At 43.7% G+C, this 14,134-nt stretch overlaps 1 protein-coding gene across 2 annotated transcripts; it reads right to left on the bottom strand.

Annotated features, from left to right (window-relative positions):
• Positions 1-451: 451 nt before the first annotated feature.
• On the bottom strand, positions 452-13,045 carry LOC108940591 (melanocortin receptor 5-like). Of its 2 annotated transcripts, none has more exons than XM_018762843.2 (2): positions 12,948-13,045; positions 452-2,558 (listed from the first exon to the last, which is right to left on the bottom strand). In XM_018762843.2, exon 2 carries the CDS (start codon positions 2,469-2,471, stop codon positions 1,485-1,487), a length of 987 nt encoding a protein of 328 aa, XP_018618359.1. In that variant the 5' UTR covers positions 2,472-2,558; positions 12,948-13,045; the 3' UTR covers positions 452-1,484. The 2 variants fall into 2 exon arrangements, with proteins under 2 accessions (XP_018618359.1, XP_018618360.1); XM_018762844.2 differs by having other exon boundaries at positions 452-2,555.
• Positions 13,046-14,134: the final 1,089 nt, after the last annotated feature.

The raw sequence follows: 14,134 nt of genomic DNA, 5'->3' as shown, positions 1-14,134 counted from the left end.
TTTGTCATGAGGTCAACTGGGTCCTCCAGTACAAAATACTGTCATGCTTCTCCTTTACGGACTCAATGTAAAATTAGTCAAATTAACACGATACCTGCAGGTGGCATAGTGGTTAGATGTTCCGCCTTACACTCAGATCTCACTCCTGCTGCAGTACCCATGAGCAAGCTAATTACCCTGAATTGATACAGTGAAATTTACCAAGCTGTGAATAATTGTAAGTCACTTTGGAGAAAAATGCCAGTTAAATCAATTAATAGCAGTAGTGATGTCTACAGGACATCATAGCATAAACGGTTCATTTCATCTATATAGAAATCACAGCTCAGTTTAAAAGCGCAACATAAAATGGCACAACAGCAAGGTGGAGCATTTATAATGCTTCACAATATATTTATTTCATTTACAAGATATTCAAAATGTGTCATACAATTTTAATAACGCTCTGCATAGCTATTTCATGCTGAGAAGGTGTTTATGAAAAGGTTGCAAAAGCCTTTGATCCAAACATGTTCTGTAAAAGAACTTTGCTTTAGTACATTCCTCTTCTGAGAAATTCTCTGTTTTTCAGATAGGCATTTCCAAAATTTCAATTAATGTGCACAAAACTTAAACCCTTTCCTCTATTCAAACAACATGTTATTTATTTAGTGTGTGTGTGCATAACCTACTTAAGCTCATGGCGCAATAATGCTCCGACAGTCAATGCTGTGATGTGAAAAAAAAAACTGAATTTCCAAACAAATATACAGATTAGTCTCTTTCAATAGCTCCAGAGCGTGTCCATAATCTCCTCTGAAAAGATGTGTTTTCACACTTGTCCAGGTCTTCCAAAGTCCCGTTACTAAGAGAGTGATTGAGGAACATTTTAAAAAAAAGACTCCCCACCCTCACACCGTATTTAAAACACATCGCACTGCTCCGGCGCTGTTTCACCTCACAGCTAACCACCAAGTTGGCACATTTACTGTTTTTATATTGCCAGCACGTTCAGTTAACATCCTTGATGATTTATAAGGCCACGTCAAACCCTTTCTCATAAACACGTGATGCTCCGACTTGCTGAAATATCACCGAAATGCATCATTTTTACACCCAACCTCATTGTACCACTAACACTGTGAGTAGCAGATCAAATCTCACACACAGGCTTCATATTCATGTTTTAAACAGACCATTGAAAGATCATCTAAACTTTTCACCAGCGCTGAGAAAATTGACCATAAATTACGATCACTTACAATATCATGAATTAAAACCGCACTTCTGCAGCAACACACAGCAAATTCAATGTGCAACAGCAGTGCAATTCAGCATCTTGAATGTGTTTGCAGCAATAAAGCTTGATAAACCCAGAGCTTCTGAAGACCAGCACAAACCACAGACTTGCAAATAATAAGGGGTGGAATTATCCATGTGAATTTACAAGACCTTCATCTTTATAGATAGAGGATAATTACGTTAGTTTTTCTCAAATAGGAAAACTAATACTTGCTTGACATCCCACAAATGTTGCGAAGGCTGTAGCAGCAAATGATCTCCTTGAAGGTCTTCCTCATCTCCTGGCTTCGGAAGGCATAGATGAGCGGGTCAATGACGGAGTTGCACATGATCAGGATGAGGTACATGTTGAAGTGCGACATGAAGCAGACACAGTAGACGTTCTTGGGGCAGGAGATCATGAGGATGAGGTGGAGGAAGAAGGGCGCCCAGCAGACGACAAAAATGCCAAGGAGGATGGTGAGGGTGATGGCGCCCTTCATGCTGGTCCGCTGATGCACAGCATTGTACCCAGGCAGGGCCGCGATACGCTTGACGTGGGAACGTGCCAACATGAACATGTGGCTGTAGAGCGAAGCCATGAGAAGCAGCATAGCGAAGAACATGGACACCAGGCAGACGATGACAGGCGTGGAGTCAGAGTAGATGATGAAGACAATGCCGCAGCCGGTGCAGAAGGTCCAGATGGCGGCGATAATGAAGGCAGCACGCCTCACGGTCATGATGTTGTGGTAGCGTAGGGCATAGAAGATGGTCACGTAACGGTCCACGGCAATGGCCAGCAGACTACACATGGAGGCCACCACAGAGATGCAGATCATAGAGTCGAAGACATTGTCCATCTGCCGGATGAAGTTCTCCTCCACCACTAGCTGGCCAGTCCGAAGCAGATAGATGGCGATGGTCTCCCAGGCGTTGGAGACACTCACCAGCATGTCAGCCACAGCCAGGCTGCACACGAAGAAGTACATAGGTGAATGCAGGTTCTTGTTCTTGACGATAGCACAGATGACCAGGATGTTCTCCAGCAGGCTGATGATGCCCAGGGTCAAGAACAGCTCCGTGGCAATGCCCACCTGCTCACATGCCGGGGGCTTGCTCACGTTGGGGGCCGTGGTAACGTTGCGAGGGGCGAAGCTCGCATTGCTGAGGATCAGCTCTAGCGCTTGTGGTCTCTCTGACGCATTCATCTCGTCTGGGATCTTGCAGCACTTGGTTGGGGTTTGTTCAGATCCTGAAGCCTGCACTGCGGTACATTATGAAGTTTTCTACTCCTTCTGGGAAAAATGAGAAGAAAAAAGTCCAAAATGAAGGACATCAAAAGAGACACACACACACACACAATGTGAGTGACAGCAGAAGGGTATGAGTAGATTACCATGTAAAAAGGCTGAATGAAGTGGGAAAGTAAAGCATCTGTGACATTATCACTGTAGCGAGACATATTAAATAAGGGGCAATTGAATAAATCTGAATAAAAACGAATAAATATACATAATACCATATGCATGTATTAATTCAAATGTAATTTCACAGATAAAGGTGGGCAGATTTGTAGAGCTAACACTCTTGAAATGGTGTAAAATGAGTTCTCCAGTTAAACGATACATTCCTCTAATTGAAACCTTTGCTCAACATACTAAACAAAACTAATCATTTTGAAATAATTTCAAAGATGACCAAATGTAATAGGCAATGGAAGTGTGCAATAACATACCTACAAACAGCTTGACGAAAAACCGAGATCTTGGCAGAAAATTAAACGTCTATATTTTTTCATTAAATAATTTGCCTTTTTCCATAAAACCAAATATTAACACAAACAAAAGCAAATTTTGTGCAACTTCAGTTTTCCGCTTCCTTAATCCTCTTGGATCTAAATTCATAAGCAGCCTTATCAAACTGCAGCAAGATTTTCCCAAGTCAAGACTGGTTTATTTGAGTTTAGGCTCCCTTTCATTTCCTGCCAGACGTGATAAGAAGCTAGAACACTTTTTGGAGAATATCTCTTGCAGACAACAGGTTCAGGGGTCATATTCTGCTGCATAAATCTTTACATAGAATAATGGTATTACATAATGAAAGGGCAGTATATTTATGAGAGCTCAGGTATAAGTTAATTCGAGAAAAATTAATATGTGCAACATGCAATTCTTTTGTCACTTAGGACTTACCCAGTGGCCACGTACAATATTTTGTAGTTCACTAGTTTAGATTGAATTTTGTGTATATTTAATTTTGATTGAATTATTTAATTTACTCTGCGTGGCTGATGGTACAAACCTTATTTTGCTGCCACTCAGTCTGAATCATGCAAGTGTAATAACCCAAAACAATTCGATGTTGCATTTTCCAGTGGCATTTTGAAAATGTTGTATTTTGAAAAATTACTGATAGGCAAAAGCAGTAGCGTTACATCCAACGCAGAATAAAAATGCCAACATTATTAAAAAGCCGAGCAAAGTTAAAACAAAATTCACCAAAGTGTAATACGTAATATAGAAAAAAGAAGCTAAACAGCAACATTAAAGGTATAATCAATTTAAATGTTACACACGTATAAACTGTTTCCAGAAGCATCTCTCCTTATACTTTCTGCAAACCTTCGATTTCCAGATGTTTCTAGAATGACTCCCAGAATTAAAACTCATGTTCATACGTGACTTATCTAAATAGCGCTTCCCTTTAATATCCACCCATTTGTTTCTAACAAACAGAGCGTGAACGCTTAGTGAAGGTGTTTTTTTTTATTATTGCGCTACACTTTTCACGCTTCACACACCTTATGGGAGAAAAAAGTCCTGTGACATTTCCAGTGCTCTGCTGACCAATTACCTCACCGGCAACATAAATGTCTCCGGTGGAAAATGTGGTGAATGAAAACTGTCTGGAGCCTCAAGGACGAGCAGCGAGGGCCAAAATCGTGAAGCCGGGATTCTCAGGTTTAATTGGGATCCGTTGGGCTTGACATTGTTCTTCACTGTCAGACCTCATTTGACAAAGTTTCCAGCGGAGGACGACCATTCGTTTTAAAATAGCTGGAAGCATTATCTCGCGCCTCGAGAGGTTCCCAATCTGTCGGCCATTGGGATGGTCACCGGGCCCTCCCACAAATATCAAGGGGACAGATATTCCAGTGCAATTTTTATTAGCCTTATAGGGGTCTAACATGGGAGTGGATCTTCAGTCCCTCAAGTGCTATAGGCGCCATTCTGCAGACTGCAAAGTGATGTCCATCGATCTTTACATTCGCATTTAACATTTGAACAATGGCCACATACTCATTTTTCTGACATAAAATCATTTTTCTGAATTTTTACTGCAATAAACCTTTAAAAGAACGTTGGGTAGTGTTGCTGTCTCACAGCGCCTGGGTGGTGCGAGAGGACGTGGGTTCGATCCCCGCTCAGTCTGTGTGGAGTTTGCATGTTCAGACCATGTCTGTGTGGGATTCCTACGGGTGCTCTGGTTTCCTCCCACACTCCAAAGACATGCTGTTCAGGTTCACTTATAGTGTGTGAGTGACAGAGAGAGTGTATGTGTGTTCCACTGATGTATGGATGAGGGACCCAGTGTAAGTCACCACGGTGAATAAGGTGTGTGGGCTGATAACACTACATAGAGTCCATTGGAAGTCACTTTGGAGAAAAGTGTCTGCTAAATAAATAAATGTAAGTAATCAAATGTAAATGTAGTCGCAAAATGTGTTGTATGAGCAAGAAATATCAGTTGAGGAAAATACACACACAACTGACACATCCTTATCATCAAAGTACAAAATGCACAGTCAGTGTTAAAACAAAAAGTATATTTCTGGTAATTAGAGGGAAAAAAGAAAGAAAAAGAGAGGTTGAGGACGGAAGAATGTACCCAGGGGCCGATGACCAAACATCACTCTGAGCTGCGGGAACATCTGTTAGGAATGATAAAAAGCTGAGGGATTTGCTCAGAAAGACCCTGCAGCCATGGAGCGAATTCTGTCTGCAGTCTGAAAAGACACACACACACACACACACACACACACACACACACATGCAAAATGATGTTCAGAGGTGATTAACCCTTCGGATCACAAAGTGAGCGGCTGACTGCATTTTGGGTGATAAACCCTTAGGATGACATAGTGAAACCTGCAATGTCGGTGAATAAGCCTTCAGTTTATAGCATGAAACCTGACTGCAGCGACAGTGATTAACCCTTAAGATTACAAAGAGAAGGATGACTGCATAATTAACCCTTAGATTACAGCACTAAGCTAAAACTGGGGGCATGGCAATTAACCCTTCGTGTTACAGAGTGAGCGGTTTGTGAGGTCTGAGTGATTAACCCTTCATATTATTTCACAGGCTGACAGCAGAGTCGGTCATGGACCCTGCAGCTCTCAGCAATCCCTGAACCACATGCGCTTCCAAATGCGGGGTGTGTTTGCGTTGGAGAACACATGATTATCACTTTAAATCTGGTGGCTCGTGAAATGTCCCCTTTTAGAGCAACGATCAGATTGCAGATCCAGGCATTTCATGCTTCTGTAAATGTGTTTTATTCAGAGGAGACACAAATGATGGTTTATCCATGCAGACCTTGTCAAATGTTGAAGGAAACAGTATAACAAACAATTACTGTTTGGATCACCGATGCAAATACCGCGGTCAGTCTCCCAGGAGGAGACCGAAACCACGAAAAAAAAAAAAATCCAGCTGATCAATATCATTGCTCTTACGTTTCTGAGCAATTCCTTCTTAAACTAGCATTTGTAAAGAACAGAGTGTTCCTGTCACGCATACAAAAGTTGCCTTGAAGTCACATAGTGCGCAGATACACTCAGATGTCAGCGACACGTGAAAAAAAAAATCACGTCTTGTGCAGACATCATGTGTCACATGGAATCAGACATTCCATCATGTCCCGTCCACATCTTCATAACCCAAGGATAGGCAACTCAACAAAGGGAACCGAGCCGGGTGCCTCAATGCTACGGCCTCAAAGACAAAACAGCGAACCTTGGATCGTAGACAAGAGGACCCTCAAAGAAGAGCTGCATCTGAAATGTACTGAAAGGGTGAGACAGGAGCACCAAAATGCAGAAGAAAGAGCAGGAAATTGAAGAGAAGCTGCAGTCTTAGAAATACCCAACTGCAAACACCAAAGCCAAACAATCATCTCAAATATTTCCCTAAGAAAGCAAGTAGTCATCTAATTATTATCTATCCTCTAGGATACTCACAAGGCAATAAACTGCTTTAAAATGTCAGAACAGCTATTTATGACGTTACCAGTTGCTTGATATTGATTATAACCAATGAATTACAAAGGGGGTGCGGTGGCGCAGTGGGTTGGACCGGGTCCTGCTCTCCGGTGGGTCTGGGGTTTGAGTCCCGCTTGGGGTGCCTCGCGACCGACTGGCGTCCTGTCCTGGGTGTGTCCCCTCCCCCTCCGGCCTTATGCCCCGCGTTGCTGGGTTAGGCCACTTATGTGGGTACAATGTTTACATATTGTTACTGGTTCTATATTTGTTCCTAGACTGAATGTGCATTTTTTCATAATTCATTCAGTGAAAAACCCAACCTTAGTGCACTCGGACCACCGAAGCCCAGTGGTCTACCCCAAACTAATTGTCTATGTCCTACATAAATAAACTTGTACGTTTTTGAGTCCCAACAACAATATGGCTCAATATACCAGATCAATAAAGCTTCTAATCCATGTCTGAGCCCAGTTTGGACCAGAAATGCCCCAATTCTTTTTTCATCAGTTTCAATTCCAAACACTTCATCAGAGAAGGTTGCATTATACCGAGTAATTGAAGCGCTCTCTCTACAATTTTTCAGTGTATTGCATGCAACACCATCAAAATATGTATATACACACACACACACTTTCAGAACCACTTGTCCCATACAGGGTCACAGGGAACCAGAGCCTACCCAGTAACACAGGGCATAAGGCCAGAGGGGGAGGGGACACACCCAGGACAGGATGCCAGTCTGTCACAAGGCACCCCAAGCAGGACTAGAACCCCAGACCCACCAGAAAGCAGGACCATGGTCCAACCCACCGTGCCACCACACCCCCTTATACCATCAGAATACACACACACACACACACACACACACACACACACACACACACACACACACACACACACACATTTTCAGAACCGCTCGTCCCATACGGGGTCACGGGGAACCGGAGCCTACCCGGCAACACAGGGCGTAAGGCCGGAGGGGGAAGGGGACACACCCAGGACGGGACGCCAGTCCGCCGCAAGGCACCCCAAGCAGGACTCGAACCCCAGACCCACTGGAGAGCAGGACTGTGGTCCAACCCACTGCGCCACCGCACCCCCACCATCAGAATATTCAACATTAATTCAAGTAAATCACATATTGACAGTTTTCCTGCTTTTCAAATTTAATAAACTAATTTGCCCAAAGAGAACTTGTACATACATGTACAAATCCACTTTTTGTGCTTTCTTGCTAGAAAACATGGTAACATGGTAGGAAAATGTATGGTTCTTGACATGGAATCTCGATGTATGTATGACTCACAAACTGGTGCATGAACTGTGTTGCGTTTTGGCTGATAAAATGAATAAAAAAAAAGCATCTTCTCTTCGGTATGTAAAATCATACATCCAGAACTTGAAAGAGTTGAGCTCAATCATGTATCCATACAAATATGTGAATAAGGAGGAGAATTTGGAACAAAATTACCCTCATTGTGAGACTATGCTCCTCAGTCACCTTAGCTGGAGCTTTGCTGGACCGATGTTGGTTCCTTGCTCTGAATTGTTTGTTTAGACCACCAGAAACTTCAATTTATTTCCAACCTTTTAAATTCGGGATTTTTCTTTGTTACTCACAATGCAGCTTAGTTGCTTTTCCCAATAGAGTGAGTGTGTGCTGTGTGGTGAGAAAGCCTCGTTGCTTTGTTACCGCTGACTCACATGGGTGTTACTCCTCCAGCAGACATTCCAAGCTACATTATTATTACTATTATTACTATTATTACGCCGACACTTTCATGCAAGGTGTCTTACAATGACGTACAACATTAAGCTGCTCACAAGTATCACCCCATCCATACAACAGAGCAATGTGCACACACACAAAGGGCAATTTAGAGTCAGCAATCCACCTAAAACTGGAACCTGTCTTTGGACTGTGGGAGGAAACCAGAGCACATAGAGAATACCCTTGAAAATTTGGGGAGAACATGGAAAAGACCACGTCTGAACAACAACTCAGGAGCTGTGAGGCACTAGTGCTGCCCACTGTGCAAAAGTTCTCCCCCAGAACTGACGTGTACATGGGGACAGGGTCAGCCTCTTTCCTTGTGACCACATGATCCAAAGGGCCCTTGCTTTGAGAGGTTAGGAATAGAAGTTTATGCCCTAGGGTTCCAATACACTGAGCATTACAAGAAGAAAGTTCTCTGCATTTAGAGCAATTCCCGTGCTTTCAAAGGTCTGCCCGGAGTGGAGGCGGAAATCCACTGAAACCGGGTGCAACCTTGACATGGTGTTACAGAATCTGCTCTAATTGCATGTAGCCATGACCGTGCTGGTACAGAGTGGACTCTAATTGTGTGTTACTGTGACCTTGTTGTTTTAGGCTCTCCGCTAACTGGATATAATCATGCCACCGTTGTTTTATGGTCTGCTGTTAACATACTGGAATCTGTAATTCACATTTATTTATTTAGCAGACACTTTTCTCCAAAGCAACTTCCAATGAGCTCTATGTAGTGTTATCACCCCACACACCTTGTTTATCGTGGTGACTTACACTGCTAGATACACTACTTACACTAGGTCACTCACCCATACATCAGTGGAACACACACACACTCTCTCTGTCACCCACACACTATAGGGGAACCTGAACAGTATGTCTCTGGACTGTGGGAGGAAACCAGAGCACTCAGAGGTATCCTACACAGACACAGGGAGAACATGCAAACTACACACAGATTGAGAGGGGATCAAACCCATGTTCTCTCACACCACCCAGGCTCTGTGAGACAGCAGCACTACTCACTGTGCCGCCATGGTACGTATTTTAGCACACATGACAACAACCAAAACTTAGAGCACTACTCGAAAATGCGTAAACCCCTTACGTTCCTTAGTTTTACCACTAAACTGATATTTTAATGAAAAACGGTCTTTCTCATCTGACATAATAGGTGTATAATGATCAATTTCATATGTTGATCTAGAGACAACCAAGTGTGTAGTAGTAAAACGGAAATGATGCAGGTGCGAAAATAAGTGAACCCCAAGTTACATTGGTTAAACCTTGTAGGAGAGTAGAATCAGGTGTGCAAAGGTGTGCAAATCCTGATCATTTATTCATTTCATAAGTTCATCTTAATATCTTATGCAAGAATAACGACCATCCCTATAGGATTCACATACTTTCAATCAGCACTATAGCTTAAGGATAAACAAGTGCACTATATAGTATAGTAGAGCAGATATAGATATATAATTTGAGCAATGTGTATAGTGTTTTATATGTTTGTGTGTGTGTGTTACCAATAAGAGTGGGTTGTTCTCACACTACTTTCTGTGACACATCCTGAAAACATGCTGCTCCCCTAGGAAGGCAGTGGTTCATTCTGCCAGTTTCTCCCTGCTTCAGCTTTACAGACCTGGTTTCAGTTACAGGGACTCTTTTACCGCAGTGCTACACACTCCCAAACCACAACTGAGGAAGTGACTGGTTTCTGACAAAGCAACAGTACCCAGTGCAACCCCAAACCTACTGGGTACAAAAATTTTAATTACCTAATATGATGACTTCCAACGCTACACACATCGTCCTAATTACCGGATTTTTTCCATCTTCATGACGATGTATTTTTGCGTGTTTTTAATATACCAACAGCCTGAATTGTGACTTAGCTGTCAACGCTGCTTCGACGTGTTTGCAACATTCCCAATTATATTATAAATAGAGCAAAGAATACACAGTAATTATCTCAGACAGTCAAAAACTTTTATATTCATGAATATTTGCTCAAAGACATGTCATCATATCTTAAGGAATTATACTAAAATGACTTTATACGAATAAAAGGGCTACTCTAATTATTCACTTACACAGCTAGGTTGTGTGTTACTGATGCAATCTGACCTGTACCTGCTTACATGGTACTTATAATTAATTAGGAAAATCAGCGATGTTAAATCAGCGTGGCATGAGTTTCGATGTTCTCTGCTGGATCCTCTCATGCAATTATTTTTTATGTGAGCTCATGCTAAACAGCACATTTATGAATAGAATGAATAAGATTCAAGGGGTGCGGTGGCACAGTGGGTTGGACCGCAGTCCTGCTCTCTGGTGGGTCTGGGGTTCAAGTCCCACTTGGGGTGCCTGTGACAGACTGGTGTCCTGTCCTGGGTGTATCCCCTCCCCCTCCGGCCTTACACCCTGTGTTGCCGGGTAGGCTCTGGTTCCCCGCGACCCCGTATGGGATAAGCACTTCTGAAAGTGATGATGGTGAATAAGATTCATCCCATTAGTATCCCACAAACCATGTACATGGCAGTATCTGTATTATAAATGTAATTAGAAGTGTGCAAAAAGAAAGTAACACACCCTGAAATAAAGGATGCATTTAACAAAATGTTTAAAACAGCATACAGTATTATAGAGTTATCGTTTAGAAGCAATTTTAATTTTTTAAAACATTACTGAAATGAGCAATTTCACAACCAGACACGATGACTTCTTCCCCAGAGCAAAAAGAGCTGAACACTGCTTAATTTTTATGGTGTTATATTGTATTATAATGTATTATTTATTTACTCGTGGGGGCGTGGTGGCGCGGTGGGTTGGACCGGGTCCTGCTCTCCGGTGGGTCTGGGGTTCGAGTCCCACTTGGGGTGCCTTGCGACGGACTGGCGTCCTGTCCTGGGTGTGTCCCCTCCCCCTCCGGCCTTACGCCCTGTGTTGCCAGGTTGGCTCCAGTTCCCCGTGACCCTGTATGGGACAAGCGGTTCTGAAAATGTGTGTGTATGTATTTATTTTTTTACTGTATTATCTATTTAAACTGTTTAATTTTTTTATTTTTAGACTTAAGTGTTGTGTTTTTTTATTGTTGTCTAAAGAACTCAGGGAGTTCCACTATAATTTGTTGTATTGCACAGCAGTACAATGACAATAAAGTCTTCAATTCAATTCAGTTTAATTCAACGAGCAGATATGATCTGTTTCAGTCGTGAACTCGGTGCAGGAATCTCATATCTAATTGATTTGCTAAAACCTTGAGCAAAATCCCAGCTGATGTCAACAGAAGCTCCAGCAACAATAGACCATGGTACATCCATAGTAAAAATTATATTCTTACATATCCTTATGTAAGCAGTCCAGGAATATTGTGCAACATATACATTTGGATCATGAAAGGATGGAATGGAACTCAAACTTCATTTATTAATGTCCAGTCATGTCAGAATCGTGTAATATTGAAATGAACATTGCAAAGGAACAGATTTTTAACCTATAGATTTTTCTGCCTAGATAATCAAACCACACACACACACACACACACACACACACACACACACACACATTTTCAGAACCGCTTGTCCCATACGGGGTCACGGGGGAACCGGAGCCTACCCGGCAACACAGGGCGGAAGGCCAGAGGGGGAGGGGACACACCCAGGACGGGACGCCAGTCCGTCGCAAGGCACCCCAAGCGGGACTCGAACCCCAGACTCACTGGAGAGTAGGACTGTGGTCCAACCCACTGCGCCACCGTGCCCCCATATAATCAAACCATGTTTCCAGAAAATTAATAAATCCTACTGTTATGGCGCATTATTTTCATTGGTGTTTTCAACACAGACTGTTTTCTTGACTTTATGTAAGTACTAAATACTAGAGTCATTAAAATAAATGTCACCTGTCGCCCCAGTGTGGTTGTTAAGCCTGCGAAATGAGTTCTGCGAGTGAAAAGGAGCGCAGAGCCGTTTCAGCACCGCTGTGGTGGAGAGCGACCGCGCAGCAGCGGCGGCACGTGGGGCTCGGGTTCGACACGTCCGACTCTGTGTGTGTGTGTGTGTGTGTGTGTGTGTGTGTGTGTGTGTGTGTGTGTGTGTGTGTGTGTGTGTGTGTGTGTCGGGCTGAGGACCATTAGTTGAAATACTGTTCATCTCACAAAGTGTCAGCGAAGCAACAGCGACGCAATTTTTTAGATATCAGTAGAGCGTGAAAGTGAGATACGAAGGTCTTGGAACATCTCGTGTGTTTTATGTTCAATTTTCCCGACAGTCTCTCCATGCATATTTCATCATTTCAGTAATAAATTCCTAAAAACGAAAGAAAAAACTGAAAAGATATTATTTTCAATGTCTGTCAACGCTTCTGAGACTAACTTTGATAGGCAAATCAAATGTTTTAGACGGTATACAATGTATATACATGTATGTGTGTGGGTAGATTCCTATTCATGTACATATACATACATTGTTGTATATACCGTAATATAGACGCTGCTATAAGCACATCGGGCGGTGCGCGACTAGAAGAAAAACGGAAAGGTGAGGAAATTATTAATATGCAACACGCTGCGCACTAGTAGTTAAACGGACAATAAAAGTAACGGTTCAGATGCATCGCGATTCACGTAATGAGCTGCAAAATCCGTACCTTTCCACTGCAGGGGGGGCTTCTCCGCGGGGGTCTCGGACCCGCTCCGCCGGGGTGTGTATAGCCTGCAAGCTCCGGTGAGCTCCGAGCGCTGCGCTCCCATCCCCTGCTTCCCCTCGCCCGTGTCGGACGGGGGTTTATATCTTTGCGGGGGTGGGAGTGGCTGAGGCGGGGGTGCTTCAACCCCTCCTCCCAACCAGCAGGGCGGTCCTGCTTTCCTCAGCAGCCCCGGCCGAGTCGAGATGTTGGGAGATGTTCTGCCGACGTCGTGTGACTGACTGCAGCCTGGTTTCCACCGGGGTCCAACCGCAGGTTCCAGCCTCTACTGGGACTCCGTCGGGCACACGCTTCAGTTGCTGTTAAACGTTAAGGAAACACCCACGGTCCCACCCACGTGTGTTTCGAGTAAATTGGTGGCTCTCTGTTGCCCTTAACTGTCCGTACGAGCGTGAGGCAGCGTGGGACACTGGGTCAGTATTGTTTCCGATAATATGTATCGAGCGCTACTCTATTATTATTATTACTGATGACAACAATGACAATGATGATGATGATTGGGTGGCTTGGTGGGGGGGTGCAGTGGCATGATGGGTTCAGCTAGTGCTCCCTGTGTGGTGGGTCTGGGGTTTGAGCCCTGCTCGGGGTGCCTCGAGACGGACTGGCATCCCATCCAGGGTGTCTCCCCTGCGCCCTGTTTTGCCGGGTTAGGCTCCAGTTCACCGCAACCCTGCTTGGGACGTGTGTGTCTGGCACGGGTGGTAGAATTGGTGCCCCGCACCCCTGAGGTATATGATCAGACCCAGGTTTAATTCGAGCTCAGTCAGTGTGGAGTGGGCATGTTTTCCCTGTATTTGGATAGGTTTCCCCTGGGTGCTCTGGTTTCCTCCCACAATTCAGAATACATGTGTTTCTGATGAATTCCTGGCTCCAGATTACACATCCTGTGTGTGAGCCAGAGAGAGAGAATGAATGAGTGTGTGTCTAAGTACCCGATGATTTACTGGTATTAGGCCCCTGGTGCACCGTGCCTCACACCTTGCTCTTCTGGGATGTGCTCTGCACCCCAGCGCCCCTGAAAGGCTGGTTCGACTAGTTGTTTCTTCCAGTTTTTACAAAGCAAGTTGCTGTTAATTTCTGTTATTACTTGCCTTTATTTAGCCGATGCCTTTTCCCAAAGCAACTTAGAG

The sequence above is a fragment of the Scleropages formosus genome, chromosome 18, assembly GCF_900964775.1.
Source record: "Scleropages formosus chromosome 18, fSclFor1.1, whole genome shotgun sequence".
Classification (NCBI taxonomy): Eukaryota; Metazoa; Chordata; class Actinopteri; order Osteoglossiformes; family Osteoglossidae; genus Scleropages; species Scleropages formosus.
This window is presented reverse-complemented; position numbering and strand designations above follow the sequence as displayed.

Coding starts and splice junctions, on each gene's coding strand:
- LOC108940591 (XM_018762843.2), bottom strand. CDS start 2,471: ATGAATGCGTCAGAGAGACCACAAGCGCTAGAGCTGATCCTCAGCAAT.